Here is a 19,861-nt window from a genome sequence, read left to right on the forward strand (position 1 = left end):
TTCATGGACCTTTTTGGCTCATCACTTTTTCCATTTTCACACCTCTAAACAAAGCAATGTCCCTCTTGTGCCCCCAAAAATAACATCTACTTCCTCACTTCAACTAGGTCATACGATGAATGGTGATGTTTATTCTTCCTGTTGGCGGCATGATTACGTGACATCATTGTGGCACCTCATGTCTGCTACATGGACTTTTGGTAAGCCACAGGCCTACAGCTACCTGTGGCTTACCAGAATAAGTTAAGGAGCCAGAAACCCAAGGCTCTTTGTACTGATACTCTCAGGGCTTTAGTCTTCACTATTGCTACTCGTTGGCACCCTGTTTTGGCATGTTAATCCTTGGGCATGGCTCACAAATAATATATTTACACTCTTGTAAATCTAATAGGAAATAATGTATTTATGTTAATAATTTTAATATGTGGAGATTTTGATGTTGTACAACGAACGTGATACATCCTTTATCGTCTTCTAGGTTCACAACTTATTCTTTAGAGCTGGAGATTCCGCTTGGTAACTTTCCTCCTCCTCCATACCTGCGAGATGGTATAAGAAATGGACTGTTCTCAAGGAATTTAATTGCCTCAAAGGAGAGGTAAAGTATGTTGTGAATATTTTAGTATGTGTAGTAGTCTCCGTGAAATCTCAAAGTTACCAGTTGCAATTTTAAAGTTTGCCCAGCGAAAAAAGTGGGAGCATTTGCATTAATAACTTCTGATTAGGGGGAAAGTCGTTGTGAGTGATAACTTGAATGGTATTGGAGGCCTGTGCATTTTATTTGTAAATTTTCAGCTTTCACTTGTCCTATTAGTATGGTACGCATCTCAAGAGAATCTTTAAGAAATAAACAGCAATTTGCACACCTTCAGATTTCTGCTCTGCTTATCTCTAGTGATGGATGAACCCGTACTGTAAAATTTGGGATCCTTGCTGGATACCCTGTATCCATGCACCGCCTAGGGTGCTGAGTTCTCGGGGAAATCAGTGTTACTATCTGGATTCTGCCACCTGGTTAATTTAAAATTATAAATAAAGGAAATAGAAAATAAGGAATAAAGCAGGAGCGTTAGAATCTCCCGCACAGCTGTAATACTGCTTCCGGGGATGCTCATTGCCCTCACACATAATCACTGCTTCCCCTGCCCACCATCAGTCCCAGCGTGTGATTGGTTGCAGTCAGACAGCGCCCCCATTCTGTGTGACTGCTTGGAATCGCATGTTGACTGCCTATCTATAGTGGTGTAAAAGTAAATACATTTGGTGTAGGGTCCCCCCATATTTTGATACCCAGCACAGATAAAGCCATGTCTGATATCTTAACTGCGTATCACAAGAAGAGGGACATCATGCGGCTTTTCTTTTTTTGTGTGTGTGTGTGTGTGTAAATGTTAAATAAATATTTTAAAAAACCATGCATTACCCCCCCCCACCTTCCAATTTTGATAGCTAGCCATGATAAAGCTGGGGGATGGTATTCTCAGGTTATTGGGGGCCCCCCTCCCGAGCTATAAAATAGCAGCCTGCAGTAACTCAGAATTGTCGCATACATTAGATGCAACAATCTTGGCACTTTATCCAGCTCATCCTGATTTGCCTTGGTGCGGTGGCAATCTCTTTAATATAAGGGGTTAATGATCTCTCACTGCTGCCACTAAGCCCTAGATTAGTTATGGGAGGTGTTTCAGAACCTCCGCCATTAATAATCTGTAAGGGGAAAGAAAGGAAATAAACACAAACGCTGAAACATCCTTGATTTGAATTAAAATACAATAAAAACCACCCTCTTTCTCCTATATTAACCCAAAAAACACCCAGTTCTGACATAATCTCCATGACTATTTCAGCTCTGCTACGTACTAAAGTCAGTGTGCGGGCACAGCACATGTCCACACGCTGTGCCTTCAGGCAGAGGCTGACTGAGTAACAGATGTGAGCGGTGATATCACTCAGTTTATCTGAGGCCACAGATGGAGGTTCCCACTTTGCCCACCTGTAGCCGGAGGTAAACTGACTTCAGGTGACCTCACCACAGGTGAACCGTTCACAGACCTGAATCTCCTGGCAAAAAACTGTTTTTGTTTATATTTAGTTTATTGATTTTGCCAAGAGATAGACAGATTTGGTGCTGAAACTTATAAACCCTATTCCTGCAACAAATATGCATTGTCTGGCAAAACAACGCATCAAATCACAATGCAGTTTTAATGTGGTATTGAGACTATTATTTTTTTTTTTTTCTTTTCTTTTGCCAGGAGATGCAGATTTGGTGCAGGAATATGGTGTATAAATTTCAGCACCAAATCTCCATCTCTTAGCAAAAAAATGCACAAACAGTTTTGACTCTGTTTTGGTGCAATTTTCCTGCCAGGAAATGCAATTTGGTGCAGACATTTCAGCACCAAATTTGCATCTCCTGGCAGAAAGCCACACCGAAATGGAATCAAAACAGTTTTGTATGGTGGTGGTTTTTTTTTTTTTTTTTTTTTGTTTTTTTTTCTGCCCTAAAAGATGCAGATTTGGTTTTCCAACAGTCTTGAAGGCGTTCCCAGAGATGCTTAGCACTTGTTGGCCCTTTTTCCTTCACTCTGCGGTCCAGCTTACCCCAAACCATCTCCATTGGGTTCATGTCTGATGACTGTGGAAGCCAGGTCATCTGGCGTAGCACCCCATCACTCTTCAAACTTTTTCACTTTTACCAAGCAGTGAATGGCATAAGTAAAAATCGCAAAAAACAATTCCTGAATTGCTATTTCATGTTAATTCTACCTAACAAAAATGAGAATAGAAAACCATTCAAAAATGTTGTGCCTGAAAATGGTAACAATAGAAACCTCAACTTCTGCAAAAAACAAGACCTCACATGGCTCTCCAAACGCGACATGGTATTTACTTTCTATTCCAGACAATTTTGCGCTTTAAAAGTCAAATGGCGCTCCTTCCCTTCCGAGCCCTGCCGTGCACCCAAACAGTAGATTTCCACCACATGTGAGGTATCTGCGTACTCAGGAGAAATTGCACAATAAATTGTATGGTGCATTTTCTCCTTTTTACCCTTGTGAAAATATCAAATTTGAGGCTAAAGTAACGTTTTTGATGGGAAAAAAAGTAATATTTTCATTTTTTTTTTCCCTTCCACCTCGCTTTAGTTTCTGTGAAGCACCTAAAGGGTTAACAAACTTCTTGGATGTGGTTTTGAGAAGTGTGAGGGGTGAAGTTTTTAAAATGCCACTTTTGGGTATTTTCTGTCGCCTAGACGTCTGTCACTTCAAATGTGAAGTTGTCCCTAAAAAAAAAAAAAAAAAAAAAAATGGTTTTGTAAATTTTGTTGGAAAAATTAGAAATTGCTGATTTACCTTTTTGACCCTTCCAACTTTTCAAAAATTGCGGTGGTGTAAAGTAGACATGTGGGAAATGTTATTTATTAACAATTTTCTGTGATATATCTTTCTGGTTTAAGGGTATAAAAATTCAAAGTTTATAAATTGTAAGATTTTCAAAATTATCAAATTTCCGATATTTTCACAACTAAAATCAAAAGATATAATATTAATTTTACCACTATCCTGAAGTACAATATATCACACAAAAATATTCTCAGAATCACCAGGATCCGTTGAAGCGTTTCAGAGTTATAACCTCAAAGTGACACTGGTCAGAAATGAAAAAATTGGCCCGATCTTAAAGGTGAAAACAGGCTCTGGCGCAAAAGGGTTAATGGCAAAATTTGAGAAAGGTTAGCTTCAGCTGACATTTCTGTAGAAGGCCAGCCTAACGCACAACTATTCTTGGCTAAGTATAATCGAAAGACAGATTAGACATATAAAATAAACTAGGGATTGATAAGGTATTAGATTCTTCTTTTAATTTTGTAAGAAGGTATTCATTTTTGTTTCATTATATTATTATTGTAACCAATTTGCAACTAGTGCAGATATTTAAAATAAGGTATTCTATAGTATAAAAAAATAATAATTCTGCACATTACTACCATTTCCAAATTCCTAAATGTATAATTTAAAAAAAGTAAAGTTTTATCATTCTCTAATTTCAGGAGCTTGCTGGAATCGTCCTTAAAGTTTGATAACTATCCTGAGAAATTTCACTTGCTGCTACACCTAGAAGAGATACAAATGGAGATTGATATCCGTAAATATGACCAAGAGGATCAGACAATGGAAAAAGATCCAAGAGACAGACGTCTTTTAATACTTCATGTAAGTGCTGTTCCCCTCCGATAAGATATTGAGCATTCTACCCATTTTGCATGGAAATCTGTATTATAAGGGGAATATCTGTGTTAACAGGTGATTTGAATGAAAGGCATATGTACGAAGAATAAAGGTTGCAATTAAGAATTTGCTTAACATTAAATATTTTTTTTTGAGAGGGAGATCTGATGTGTTGCAAAAGGGTGCAGTGTTTAAATCCAAAATTTTAGTTAACAGCCATTGGTTTCCTGTGCCTAAACAAATATCACAATAATTGAATATAAAGCATAACAATTATAAGTTGTAACGCTCAGAGTGCAAGCAATTAGTGGACCCACTGGGCCAAAGCACCGATCTCTGACCTGGTGGAGCATACCTGAATGACTACTGAGACTTCACTAAGCCACAGGTGGAGGAGATGGGCTTGCGCTGGTAGGAAGCTGCCAGGAGCAGCCCCAAGTGATCTCTGTTCCTTTGGCATTTGGCGCCAGAGTTATGGACACTGACAGTCTGTTAGGGCAGATACAGCTGGAGTGGCAGATTCGGCAAGCATGGAGGAATGCAGCAACAGGTTCAGTAGATACAGCTGGTACGGATAGTTGCCGTGGCAGTTCAGCAGATCCTGGAACACACACCGCGGTACTAATATGGCTCAGAGTAATACAGCAGCAGCACAAGGGACCTGAACACTAACAACGTAAAGACCACATTGCCCAGGCACTCCCTTAAGGGGAGGGTGCCTTAAATACCTGGAGCCTCTCAACCATGGGCTGAGAGGTACTTCCAGGTTGGGATGTAAATGTGTGTATATTATATAATATGGGAGGCAGCACTCCAATTATTACAGAAAAAGACCTATATTGGCCCATAGTGTGGGAAATGTTTCAGTTCTCTAGAGCATTTCTCAGATTAAAGTGCTAACCTCAATCCCATTGAAAATCTATCGGGTGAGCTGAAATCTGCCAATGGGAAAAAGAACCCTCAAACTTTCAAGAGCTTGCTTGAACAAACTGCAAAGGGAGACTGGGAGAAAATACCAGCTGAGAAGTGAAAGAAGCTTATAAATGGCTACAAGAAACATTTGGAGGCTGTCATCAATGCCAAAGGGTGTGCAACCAAGTATTAATTAGCGGCTCCTTTTATTGCTGCACATGCTGTTTATTTATTTTTTTAAATTGCCCCATGTAAATTGACAAACTATTTTATTGTTGTTTTACTTTGGACCATTAATTATAGTCCAGAAATAAATGGAAATGTACCGAAGTTATATACTCCAAAGATATTGTTCAATCTCTCCTATACTGGAGTGCTATTTTATCTTTCTTCTGTATTATTGTCACAGGTCCCGGGTGTAGCTGAAAACCGGCCTTCAGTATTAAAGGGAGATCACCTTTTTGTGACGAAGTCTGATGAACGCGAATTCTCTCGTAAAATTAGCTACAAAGGCTATGTACATGGTGTTGAGCTGGAAAAAGTCAAACTTGGGTTTTCTGACAAGTGAGTTTTTTAAATATTACCTAAACTTTGGCTAATGTTAAACACATTAGCAAAAATGGTCAGTTTTATTGCTAGAAATACTGGAAGTTACTTTTAAAACACAAAGTAATAAACATTCAAGACTGCTGGTATGAATGATTATCAGGATAACCTTTCTATCAAGTCCAGAGGAAAGTTGTACAACAAGCTCTAAATAGCATGTATTTTGATTTTTAAAAGCACTTCTGTATAGTACCAGTTCCAGATCCAGCCTACTCAGTCTTTGCTCTAACTTCTTCTTTGCTGTCTCAGGGTTAGTACAAACCCACACCTATCTTTCTGGGCTCCCAATTACATTTCCACTGCTGCTGAGTAGAGTTGAGCGCGGTTCGTGGTTCGTGGTTCTCCAGTTCTAGGCTCGAGTGATTTTGGGGCATGTTCTAGATCGAACTAGAACTCGAGCTTTTTGCAAAAGCTCGATAGTTCTAGAAACGTTCGAGAACGGTTCTAGCAGCAAAAAAACAGCTAAATCCTAGCTTGGTTTCTGCTGTAATAGTGTAAGTCACTCTGTGAATCACACTATTATGACATTTCAGTGTATACTGTGCGGGAACAGCGCCTTCAGATCACTGCTGTTTGTATAATGGCGATCGCCATTTTTTTTTTTTTTTTTTCTTGTCTTCCTTCCCTAAGCGCGCGCGTCTTGTGGGGCGGGCCAGCATGTCAGCCAATCCCAGACACACACACAGCTAAGTGGACTTTGAGCCAGAGAAGCAACGGCATGTGTGATAGGATGTCCATGTCACATGTCCCTGCATTATAAAACCGGACATTTTCTTCCAGGACGCCATTATCTGCCTTCTGCGTCTTTGGTGTCAGACATCACTGTCGCAGCTCCGTCCTCCTGAGTCCTATAGCCGATACAGCTGTATGCGCTGCATACACAGCGTTAGACAGCTTAGGGAGAGCACTTTATAGCAGTCCTTTTTAAGGGCTCAAACCGGCAGGGTCAGAGAGCCATAGGTGACAGGTCCTGCAAACAGCAACAGCGTCTGTGTAGCCAAGGTCAGGGATTTCCTCCCTGCATTTCACCATTAGGAGGGAATAGAAAGGCAGGCTTCCATTCCTCTACCCAGAGCACCACAATCCTGCCACTGTACCCTCTTGTCCTCTGCACACTCCAACTCATTATAACTAAGCCATTATACTAGCAAACACTCAGTGTACCTAGTGGCATCCTAAACGTGGCTATTGGACTTTGCTATAGTCCCACTAGTGCCAAGACATTTGCAGAGCGCATCTGCCTGCGTTGCACACTCCAACTCATAACTAAGCCATTATACTAGCAAACACTCAGTGTACCTAGTGGCATCCTATACGTGGCTATTGGACTTTGCTATAGTCCCACTAGTGCCAAGACATTTGCAGAGCGCATCTGCCTGCGTTGCACACTCCAACTCATAACTAAGCCATTATAGAAGCATTTTTTGCTGCCAGTTTAAGGGCCGTAGTTGCATTGTCAGGGATATTTATTCTTTATTATTCTGCTGTTAATAAAGCTAGACCACCACTGCAATCTTCACCACCTCTCAATTTTTACTACCACATTTTCAGTCCACAATCTTGTCGCAATCAACATGAGTGGCAAAATGACAGATGCTGGTGGAAAGGGGAAGAGGCGTGGTGGAAAAGGCAAAAAAGGTTTTGTCTGTGGGGAAGGTGGCAAAGCTCCATTATCATCTGCTGAAGATGGACCATCTACCAGCAAAAGTAAGATGTCTACTACTTACCGTGGACAATCCGATGTGCTCCCTTTTTTACGGACACGAACAACAGGAAGAAAGGTAGATGATGGGCAAAAAAGGAAAATGCTTGAATGGATCTCAAGTGGTCCAACAAGTGCCCTCTCAGCCACTTCAAGTACCGCATCCAAAAAACACCAGTCCTCTGAGTTGTCATCCCAATCACACTTGATTTATCCCAGCTCTGAAGTCTCCATCAGCCCTGCACAGTATGGTGGAACTGAGATGGCTGAGTCTGCAGAGCTGTTCAGTCACACTATAGCCTGGGAATCAGAGGTCTGCTCCCAAGCTACAGTGAGTGCAGAACAGGAAATGGTCTGCAGTGATGCCCAGAACCTTTGTGACTTGGATTCAGGCCGTGAGGAACAAGTTTCTGAGCATAATGTTGACCCTTTGTCACAAACTGTAACAACTGTGGTTATAGACAATGAGGAACATACTGATGAAGATGAGACGCAGATACCCGATTGGGATGACAACTTAAATATTCGGTCAGGGCAAGAAGAGGCTCGGTCTGAGGGGGAGGGGAGTGCAAACACAACAATTGATGATGAAGTTCTAGATCTCACCTACTGTCAACCCCCAGTCAGGCACTCGAGGAGGTCAACAGAGGCGGTGGAGGAGGATGCAACCGACGACGAAGTTACCTTGCGCCTTCCTGGACAGAGTCGGAGCACTGGTAGCACGTCTACAACTGCATCCTCAGCCACCACTCTGCCTATGAGCATTATTCGGGGTGGATCAACAGGTCGCATGGCCTCTAAGCCTTGCCTAGCCTGGTCCTTTTTTGACATAGAAAAAGATCGCCCAAATCATGTGAAATGTAAAATTTGTCATGATTCTCTTAGTAGAGGTCAAAACCTCAGCTGTTTGACAACTTCTTCCATGAATCGTCACATGAATAAATATCATAGGTCCCGGTGGGAAGCTCACTGTGCTGCAATGCGGCCTAGCGGAGCGAACCATCCACCGCCCGCCCCTTCCAGTGCATCCGCGCGATCTTCATCTTCTAGGACTGTGGGGACAGCTGTCACACCTGTTTTTCCACCCACAACTTCCACCACTGTAACCGCTACAGGCAGTTTGCTTGGTAGGTCGTCAGTTGGTTTGGAAGGGGAAACAAGTGAGTGTGTACAGCTCTCTCAGACATCGATAGCACCAACGTTGGATGAAGGCAACATCATGTCTCCGCCTGCACTTTCCTCACAAACCTGCATTTTTCCAGGGACACCCTACTCAACACAGTCTACACACAGCAGCCAGATCTCTGTCCCTCAGATGTGGTCAAATAAAAGGCCATTTCCTCCGACCCATGACAAAGCTAAGAGGTTGACTCTATCCCTCTGTAAGCTGTTGGCTACAGAAATGCTGCCTTTCCGCCTAGTGGACACACAGGATTTTAGAGACCTTATGTCTGTCGCTGTGCCCCAGTACCAGATGCCTAGTCGCCACTACTTCTCTAAGAAAGGTGTGCCCGCGCTACACCAGCATGTCGCACACAACATCACCGCTTCATTGAGAAACTCTGTGTGTGAACGGGTGCATTTCACCACCGATACTTGGACCAGTAAGCATGGACAGGGACGTTACATGTCGCTGACTGGGCACTGGGTAACTATGGTGATAGATGGTGAAGGGTCTGCTGCACAAGTCTTGCCATCCCCACGACTTGTGTGTCAATCCTCTGTCTGTCCAAGTTCCGCCACAGCTTCTGCATCCTCCACCTCATCTGGGTCCTCCACCTCCGCCCCAAGCCTGCCTGGTCAGGCCACCAGCATTCTCACTGCGCAGAAGGAATCACGCACGCCTCATTACTATTCTGGCAGCAGAGCGCAACGGCATCAGGCGGTCTTTAGCTTGACATGTCTTGGGAATAAGAGTCACACAGCTGAGGAGTTGTGGTCAGCTCTGCGGTCCGAGTTTAATAAATGGTTGTCTCCACTCAACCTGCAGCCTGGTAAGGCCGTGTGCGACAATGCTGCAAACCTGGGTGCGGCCCTTCGCCTGGGCAAGGTGACACACGTACCTTGTATGGCTCACGTGTTGAACCTTGTCGTCCAGCAATTTTTAACACACTATCCCGGCCTAGATGGCCTTCTGAACAGGGCACGAAAACTGTCTGCTCACTTCCGCCGTTCAAGCGCCGCAGCAGAGCGACTTGCATCGCTCCAGAAGTCTTTCGGCCTGCCGGTTCATCGCCTGAAATGCGATGTGGCGACACGCTGGAATTCAACTCTCCACATGTTACAGCGACTATGGCAGCACCGCAGAGCCCTGGTGCAATACGTCATGACGTATAGCCTGGGCCAACGAGATGCAGAGGTGGGGCAGATCACCCTGATGGAGTGGTCTCAGATCAAGGACCTATGCACCCTTCTGCACAGTTTCGACATGGCGACGAATATGTTTAGCGCTGACAATGCCATTATCAGCATGACGATTCCAGTCATTTACATGCTGGAGCACACGCTAAACACTATTCGGAGTCAGGGGGTGGGACAACATGAAGGGGAGGAACTACAGGAGGATTCATATGCGCAAGGGACAACAACATCACCAAGGTCCAGACGTTCATCATCACCAACGCAGCAGGCATGGGACCATGGGGAACAGGGATCGACAAGGGCGCATAGTAGCAGGCGAAATGTTGAGCAAGGTGCAGGAGAACATGAAGAAATGGAGGACGAACTGTCCATGGACATGGAAGACTCAGCAGATGAGGGAGACCTTGGTCAAATTTCAGTTGAAAGAGGTTGGGGGGAGATGTCAGAGGAAGAAAGAACGGTTAGCACCTCTATGCCACAAACACAGCGTGGACTTGGTCCGCATGGCTGCGCAAGACACATTAGTGCCTTTTTGTTGCACTACCTCCAACATGACAGTCGTATTGTCAAAATTAGAAGTGATGATGACTACTGGATTGCCACACTATTAGATCCCCGGTACAAGTCCAAATTTTGTGACATAATTCCAGCCATAGAAAGGGACGCACGTATGCAGGAGTATCAGCAGAAGCTGTTACTCGATCTTAGCTCGGCTTTTCCACCAAACAACCGTGCAGGTGCAGGGAGGGAATCTCCCAGTTGTAACTTGACAAACATGGGACGGTCTCGTCATCTTCAACAGTCTACCCGTACCAGTAGGACCGTATCTGGTGCTGGTAACAGCAATTTTATGGAATCTTTTCATAATTTTTTTAGACCCTCTTTTGCAAGGCCACCAGAGACAACAAGTCTGACACATACTCAACGGCTGGAGAGGATGATACAGGAGTATCTCCAAATGAACATCGATGCCATGACTTTGCAACTGGAGCCTTGCTCCTTTTGGGCTTCAAACCTAGAAAAATGGCCAGAGCTCGCAACTTACGCCTTGGAGATTTTGTCGTGTCCAGCTGCCAGCGTTGTCTCTGAACGTGTATTCAGTGCTGCTGGGTGTGTGCTGACAGATAAGCGCACGCGTCTGTCCAGTGACAATGTGGACAGACTGACGTTCATCAAAATGAACAAGTCATGGATCCAGAAGGAATTTACTACCCCTGTGTCATCCTGGGGAGAGTAAATGCTTGTTGATTTTGAATGTGCTTGATGCAAATCTAGCTGTGAAGTGTACAACTAGGGCACAAGTGCTGCCACTGAATGGGTGGGTGTGTGTGGGGCACAATTTTTGGAAAAAAAGGGAGACTCCGCTTGGAGTAACCCTTGCTTACATTGTTTTTAAAAGAAGCCAAGATGAACAAGTCATGGGTCAGCAAAGACTTTATCTACCTACCCCGGTGTCATCCTGGGGACGGATAAGAATGGCGTATTTTTGAATGTGCTTGATGCAAATCTAGCTGTGAAGTGTACAACTGGGGCCCAACTGCTGCCACTGAATGGGTGGGTGTGTGTGGGGCCCAATTTTTGGAAAAAAAGGGAGACTACGCTTGGAGTCACCTTGCGGTGTTTTACATGATTTTAGAATGGCGTGCCATGCCTATATCTGTGTGTCCTCCTCCTCTTTTTCCTTGTCCAGCTGTTTTGTTTTCGCATGAGTATATGTCCTTGTCACTTTCCCATGTGTTTGAGTTGTTTGTCACCTTTTGGACACCTTTGAGGGTGTTTTCTAGGTGTTTTACTGTGTTTGTGATTGCCTGCCATTGTTTCCTATGCAGTTCGAGTTCGGTTCGTCGAACGTTCGACGAGCCGAACTCGAACGGGACCTCCGTTCGGCGAACCGACCTCGAGCCGAACCGGGACCGGTTCGCTCATCTCTACTGCTGAGCTCCTTTTTTTCTGTTTTGCTTTCCAGGGCTTGCAGGCCCTATGTGCAATCCAAACAGCCACTTCTACTATCCAATTACTTTCATACTTCCACTGTTTCTCCATCCCACAAACCCTAATCAGTCAGTATTCTTGTGGATTCCACTCTCTTCACGCTACAAAGGCTCTTCTTACTGGAGAACTCAATTGCTGGTATTGAAAGGCAACTTCAAAACCCAGAGAGATGGGAGACTATGGGAGTACAAACGTATGATGACCTTTTTGACACATTCAGAGCAGGAATGAATGTGTCTCATGAATTCATGTCTTTTTACATCAATTAAGAGATGTGCTCCTCAGACCATACGGGGGCATCACAGCCTTGGACCAGACCCTAATCAGAGGACAATAAAACTTTCACACTGAACTGCAGCAATATTTATGGCCACAACAGTTTGTCCTCTTGCCATAGTGATAGTTCTGCTTCACATAACTTGTTTAATTTACTGCCGCATTCTATGTCCTGTTGTGTATAAATGTGACTCTTCAGATTTGTGTTATATTTAGCCTGAAGAAGAGACCTGAGTAGTCTCAAAAGCTTGCTATTATTACCATCTTTTCAGTTAGCCATTAAAAGGTATCAACCACTGAGGACTTCAGTTCTTTTAAACAATTTTTTATCTCCACTGGCTAACACGGTACAAAGATATATTTTACCTGGAGGACTCCCTGTAACTCTTCCCTGCCCAGCTGCCTATTCTCCCATTAAAAGGGATTACAATAAATCATAGCATTAACCAATGATGTAGCATAGCTAGAGTTCGATGGACCCGGTGCAAAATTTGGACCTGGACCCCCACCCCACCCTTCCCCCCACCCCCACCCCCACCCCCCGCATGTTGGTCAGATGTAGTTATACATTTAAAATTCTAAATCCTATAAAGACATAAGAGTTGCCCTCCCCATTATGTAGTAATGTCCCTCATACGGGGCTCCATCCTGCTAAATATGTCCCCCATCCTGGCATATAAAGTATGCCTTCCATCCTGGCATATGCCTTCTACTCTGGTAAGTTTGTCCTCCATCCTTGTATATATGTCCCTCATCCTGATATGTTTATATCTCCCATCCTGCTATCTCCAGGTATCTACTGTCGTCCTCCTGGGGCTCTTCTGGTATATCCTGTCCCCCACCTGGGTTCCCTCTAGTATATTCTGTCCCAATCGGGTATATACTGTCCCCCTCCTGGTCCATACTGTCTCCTTCCTTGGACCCTCCTGGTATATATGTTCCCATTCTGGTAAATATGTCTCCGTTGTGTCGAATGCAAAAAAATAAAAAAATAATAATTGTACTCTATCTCCCCGCCTCCAATGTTGTGTGGCATCCTCCTGTGTAGCCAGTGCACAGTGGCCGGCAGCTTTCATCAGGGATTGGTGCGATGGCAACGCATTATGATATTTGTCATGTATTTCCCTCGGTTATTGGGACGTAGATGAAGGCTGCTGGTTTGTTTGGCTGCAGTGTGCAGCGCAGTACAGGCACACGACAGGTCTCTGCGCTGTGATGCATTTCACCTGGATGTGCGCCCTGAGGCGCACCTGGGCCCAGTCACTGTCACAATCCCTGCAACTGCGATCATTCCGCCCCTGGAATTAATAATAAAGATCACAATACTTTGTATTAGTGTTATGTAATAGTATATCACGCAGTAACCTACAAAAAAAGCATTATATCATAACTAAAAAAACGCTTCATGAAGTGTCGGCCATATCCACTCCTCTACAACATAATGGGTCCGATTCATCAAAACTAACATTGCGCACGCTTGTCTTGATGAAGGGGTGTACTGTTGGAGACACACTCCAGCTTCATGAAGAGGTACACTTCTCTTCATAAATCTCTCTCCAATTAGGTACTGGTGCGAAATTTATATACAGTATAATCTGAAAAAAATTCCATCAATTATATAGATCAAATGAAAGGGTAAACTTCAGGACAATGTGATTGTTACTTAAAAATTATTTTTGGATTCTCCTTCTTCTTTTTTTTTTTTTTTTTTTTTTAAAATACAAAAGTTAATTGTATTACCAAAATAAAATTAAAGACAAGGAAAGGATATCCCAATGGGTGATACTACTAAGCCCAGCCAATATTTTAAGGCAACATTGGGTGATGAGGAAGAGTAAGAAGACTTGTTTTTCTGTGCTACCCATGGGACTCCCAATGCTACACCGGGGACGCTCAACCCCACCTTCATGTCTGTCCAACATGGATGGGCTGGAGAGGAGGAGGAGGTGGTGGAGGAGGAGGCAGCTAGTCAGTATGAGGAGAGGATGGGTATTTGTCCTCCTGGTGGGGACACAGAACCTTGACTCTTTGCAGCTTGGCCCACATGGCAAAGTTCATGTGTAAAAGTGTCTGTGACAAGATCCTCGCAGGATACACCTTTTATCCAACAAGCTATACTGGTTGACCACCTTTCTGGACTCTCGGTACAAGGAGAAATTTCCTTCTCTCCTTTTGGAGTCACCGAAGGGTTGCACAATGGAGTCCTTCCAGAGGGTCGTTGTAGATCAGTTGATGAAAACCTCTCCCTCAGACAACACTGGCAGCAGAGTTACCGGCTCTTTTCAACACTAAGGTTTAATGGGGAAAGACGCCAACACCAGGTCCAACAGAGGTGAGGGGAAAATATTCACAATCTGGGCCATTTTCAATAAACGTTGACATCAGCAAGGGCTATCTGTGCCTGTAACAATGCCAAGGAGGGAAAAGTTGCACATCATGGTCAAGGGGTACTTAAGTGACCATACATGTGTCCTTCCTGATGCTTCAGATCCCTTTAATTATTGGGTGTCCAAGCTGAACACTTGGCCTCACCTCTCCTTATACACCTTGGAGGTGCTGACCTGCCCGGCTGCTAGTGCGATATCAGAGCGTGTTTTCAGTTCTGCTGGGGCAATCATCACTGATAGGTGCTCACGCCTCTCCACAGAAGATGCAGACAGACTTAAGCTGGTGTCGCACTAAGCGACAGCGACAACGACGTCGCTGTTACGTCACCATTTTCGGTGACGTAACAGCGACCTTGTAAGTCGCTGTTATGATCGCTGCTTAGCTGTCAAACACAGCAGAAGCAGCGATCATAACGTCGCTGTGCTACATGTGCAGAGAGCAGGGAGCCGCGCTTAGCGCTGGCTCCTTGCTCTCCTAGGTACAGTACACATCGGGTTAATTAACCCGATGTGTGCTGCAGCTACATGTCACAGTGCAGAGAGCAGGGAGCCGCGCGCACTGCTTAGCGCTGGCTCCTTGCTCTCCTTGCTACAGTATACATCGGGTTAATTACCCGATGCATACTGCAGCCACATGTCACAGTGCAGGAGCCGGCACTGGCAGCAAGAGCGGAGGCTGGTAACCAGCGTAAACATCGGGTAACCAGGGAAAGGTCTTCCCTTGGTTACCCGATGTTTACGCTGGTTACAGCTTACCGCAGCTGCCAGTGCCGGCTCCTGATCGCTTCATTTCGTCGCTCTCTCGCTGTCACACACAGCGATGTGTGTGTCACAGCGGGAGAGTGACGACCAAAAAATGAAGCTGGACATTCAGCAACGACCGGCGACCTCACAGCAGGGGCCAGGTCGTTGCTGGATGTCACACACAGCGACAGCGACGGGACGTCGCTGCAACGTCACCGAAAATGGTGACGTAGCAGCGACGTCGTTGTCGTCGTCGTTGTGTGACACCAGCTTTACTCTGCAGAAATCCAGTCCTTACTTAATTTAATCACAGTTTGCAATCCCTACAGATGAGAGCAAGCCAAACTAAATTGTACCAAAATGTTCATTTTTGGCTACTGCTGTTAACATCCACCCCTTCCCATATAAAGACTTTCTTTCCTGCGTCAAACATGACTCGACCCATAGGGCTAATTTTTTTAAACAATGCACATCTGTTTGGTATCTGCATCCGTATCGATCTGTATACAGGCTGTTTTACATCCATGTGCTTTGTTTTTTTTGTGGGTTTTTTTTTTTTGCGAACCACAAAAGGAGGGTTACATACAGTCAAAAGCTAGAAAGATAGAAAGACATAATGTCCCACTCCACTGCAATTTGTAATTTTTCATCCTTTGTGCCTTTTTTTTGTGGCACTAAAGGGTGTTTTAGTTTTTTGTTGTTAGTCACAAATTATTTTGCCCAAGAAACATGGTGTCGTCCCCCCCCCCCATCTATTTTTTTTTTTTGTACACAGCTGAGGTGAAGCAGACTATATGGCTTACAGCCCTACCTTGGCCGGTAATGCAAGACAGAGGGCACCCCAAACTGTTATTTTAAATTAAATGATTTACAACAAAAAAGTGCCCGCCCCCCTCCCCCCAATTTGGATCACCAGTCAAGGTACAGTGGACAGCTGTGGTCTGGTATTCTCAGACTAGAGAGGTTCGCTGTTATTGGAAAGTCCCCAGCCTAAAAATAGCAGGCCGCAGCCACCCCAGAAGTGGCGCATCCATTATCTGCTCCAATCCTGGCGCTTCGCCCCAGCTTATCCTATTGTGCTGGTGTGGTGGCAAACTGGGTAATATATGGAGTTGATACCAGCTGTGTAATGTCACCTGGAATTAGTGATGTCGCGGCATCTATCAGATACTCGACAGCACTAACCTAGTCAGTAGTAGTTTCAAAAAAAAAAAGAAAAAGTGGACAAAAATTTTATTTGGGGGGGGGGGAACCAAACTCCCCAATACATTCCATCTTTCACCAAGTTATTGAAAAGAAAAAACAAATCCTGGTCCGGCGTAATCCAATAAGGGGGTCCCACAACGACCATACTCGCTGTCCCAGTCAATGAAAAACAGAATGTTCCCCATTGGCTGGGAGAGCAGTGCAGTGACCTGAGCTAGCATAATTAGGTCAGGCCAGGTGATTGCAGGCCATATCGAGCGCCGTCATGAGGTTAGCCGAATTCATTACCTGCAGTGATTAACTCCGCTGAATTCATGATGTCAGCTCTCGTCAGAGTTCCATGGCCGCCGCGTTCTCACGTGAACTGTGCCGTGAGCTGTGACATCACTGCTAATAAGTCTCGGGCCGCCCTCGAGACTTGATGTGAAAACGTGGTGTCATGGAAGTCAGTGACTAAAACTGTTGACACAAGTTCAGCGGAGATAATCACAGCAGGTATTGATCTGAGCTAACCTCCTGATGTCGGTGCTAGTCATCCCACAGCTGCTCGCACACTGCTGTGTGAGTCACTGTAGGGCTGGCTAGGGCAGTGCGACATACACTGTAGGGGTACCGATAGACTGAAGCCACATTTAACCCAGGAACACATACCTGGGGCCTCGCAGGCCTGCTAGGTCACTTGTTTTCTATGGTAGATTTCTATGGTTGCGCATTCTAGGGTTAAGTTTTTTTCATGTGGCTTCCAGGGATCCCAGAAACCATATGTGAGTGAGAAATACATGCAGGCATATTCTCCAGGCTCCCCCCATTCAGTTTCATCTTTTTCCATCCATATCAGCCTTTTTCTCAGGCCCCCAGACTTCTTTGTTGGGTCCAGCAGAAAATTACTCGCATTTCCCATTGACTTGCATTGCACTCACTATTTGGAACTGTGATGCCCTGGCCTATCAGGTCGTCACAGGGTATTGTACAATCTGCCCTTCTGTGTAATATCCACCTCCTCCTTGGTTACGGGTCCCTAACCAATGGTGTTGCCAAAACCAGCTAATCAAAATCCTAGGAACACTCTGCACCACACCCAGCAGAGACACCAGTGGACGGCCCGAGTGGAATAGGGTCACCCACGTGGGGGGTTGGTTTAGGGGAGGTCAGGAGTGTCAGGAGTCAGAGTAAGGTAGAGTGTAGTGTTGGAAGTGAAAGAGAGAGGAGGTCAGGAACTGGGCTCCTTGGAAGTAATAGGTACCAGACTTTGGTCTGGGCCTGGTAGGAGCTGGACCCCCGGTCGCAGGGGATCGTTAAAAGGGGCACGGCATTGTCGTGGAGGACAGCCGGCGGCCTTGTACCATCACCGGGCTGGGACAAGGGCATGACAGCGTACGTAGACCCTAGGTCAGGGAGTAGATTCAGGCAACCTGTCAATTAACCCGACGAGAACGGAGCCTTCAAGATCCGCTCTCCACCCGCTCCAAAATCGGGGTACTAGCCCAACGAGGGGGATAGGACTTTCCATACATACGGTCCAAGAAATCTCAAGCGTGAACCCTTAGAGCAAGCTTCATAAGTTAGCTTTACTGGGGAGCGGGACCCGACTAGTTTCAAGCTAGAGGGACCAACTAGAAGAGAACAAGGTGCCAGATCAACAGGCAACACCAGCAGAAATAGGACCCAAAACATGCTTCCCCCCTCAGCGGCAGCGGTGTCCAGAACTTTGGTTTACTACAGTTGTCGGTGTCAGCGTTATTGAACTGAGTGAGTACGCAAGTGACCCTTACCTCCCCAACGGCACAACCCTGTCACCATCACTGAGTCCCGGGGCATCCCCCCTACCCGTGGAGGGGTTAAACACCTGGCTGCCCACTCCATCGCCACCTGGTACTCCCAGCTGCAGCGGTGGTACTCTACCTTACCACACACCACGGGTGGCGTCACGAACTCTCAATACACCATCCCCTGTAAATACCCCTCCTCTTTCGAGTGGCCGTGCGACACCCCCCCCCCCCCCCCCGGGTCCGGACTCCTCTCGAGCTACCGTGGATCTGAGCAGCCCTTCTGCTGACTACGGGGGCGGCACAAAACGAATACGCGAGTATTACAAAGTACTTACGAGTGTAGCGATTACAAATATTACGGTAGTTGCTCATCTTTATTGATCTCCCATTTTCCATTTTTTTTTTTTTTTTTTTTTTTTTTTTTTTGGGTAGTCTCATCATTAGAAAATGTAGAACAAAAAGTGGTATGATAAGATGATAGTGGGTCCAATTCATCAAGACCGACATTGTTCACGCTGGTTTTGATGAAGGGGGTTAGTTGGTGGAGTCAGTTGTTCCTGATTCATGAGGGGTACTCCTCTTTATGAATCTTCACTACCCTGAAGTGTGACAGGCGCCTCCATGTGCTACGCCATAAATCTCGCTCCAGTCCGGTACAGGAGCAAGTTGTGTACAGAACGCCACAGGTCGTCATAAATTAGATTAGCTATAGCATCCTGACCCAGCTTTGTCCATTATCTTGGAGTTGATAGAAAATTCAAATTTTAAAAATTGCAAAACTTACACACAACTCTGAGCTGCATCTAAATTTTGCAATTTTCAAAGCTGCTATGCCAGAATTCTGGCATGAAAACTTTGATGAATTGGGGCCATTGTATTACTTGAAGTCTCTCCATAGAGACCTTCAGAAATGGGTAGATATGACTGAGCATTATGAGAAGCCGGATCTGGGAATCTAAACGGAATCTTCAATGTGTGCATACCAACATACGGATTTGGCTTGCTATATTATTCAAAGAAAAGAAAATTTAACCCAGGCAAGGAAAACCCCTTTGACATAGCAAATAATTCCTTCATCATACCTCTGGCATATAAGTTTTTACAGTCCTAAAAAGTACAACCCCTGGCAAAAAGTATGGACTCACCTGGCTCTGTTCATTCAGTTGTTTACTTTTGTTTAAAAAAAAAAAAAGCAGATCAGACAGGGCACAAAACTAAGTCATTTCAAATGGCAACTTTCTGGCTTTAATAAACACTAAAAAAAATCATGAAAAAATGTGCTAGCCAGTAACTGTTACTTTTCAAGACCAAACTGGGAAAAAAATATGGAATCATGAAAAACAAACAGAAGAACACTGCAATACATTACTAGTATTTTGTTGCACCACCTCTGGATTTAATAACAGCTTGCAGTCTCTGATGCATGGACTTAATGAGTGACAAACAGTACTCTTCATCAATCTGGCTCCAACTTTCTCTGATTGCTGTTGCCAGATCAGCTTTGCAGGTTGGAGACTTGTCATCGACCATTTTCTTCAACTTCCACCAAATATTTTCAATTGGATTGAGATCCGGACTATTTGCAGGCCATGTCATTGACCTTATGTGTCTTCTTTCAAGGAATGTTTTCACAGTTTTTGCTCTATGGCAGGATGTATTATCATCTTGATAAAT

At 44.8% G+C, this 19,861-nt stretch overlaps 1 protein-coding gene across 1 annotated transcript in view; it reads left to right on the forward strand.

Annotated features, from left to right (window-relative positions):
- Nucleotides 1-19,861, forward strand: part of MOV10 (Mov10 RNA helicase) — a 153,247-nt gene that overhangs the window by 82,618 nt on the left and 50,768 nt on the right. The window contains exons 6-8 of the mRNA XM_075333616.1: nucleotides 479-598; nucleotides 4,055-4,217; nucleotides 5,554-5,708. Of these exons, the coding sequence (XP_075189731.1) occupies nucleotides 479-598; nucleotides 4,055-4,217; nucleotides 5,554-5,708 (438 nt within the window). The remainder of the gene's footprint in view (nucleotides 1-478; nucleotides 599-4,054; nucleotides 4,218-5,553; nucleotides 5,709-19,861) is intronic.

This window comes from Anomaloglossus baeobatrachus, chromosome 2, assembly GCF_048569485.1.
Source record: "Anomaloglossus baeobatrachus isolate aAnoBae1 chromosome 2, aAnoBae1.hap1, whole genome shotgun sequence".
Classification (NCBI taxonomy): Eukaryota; Metazoa; Chordata; class Amphibia; order Anura; family Aromobatidae; genus Anomaloglossus; species Anomaloglossus baeobatrachus.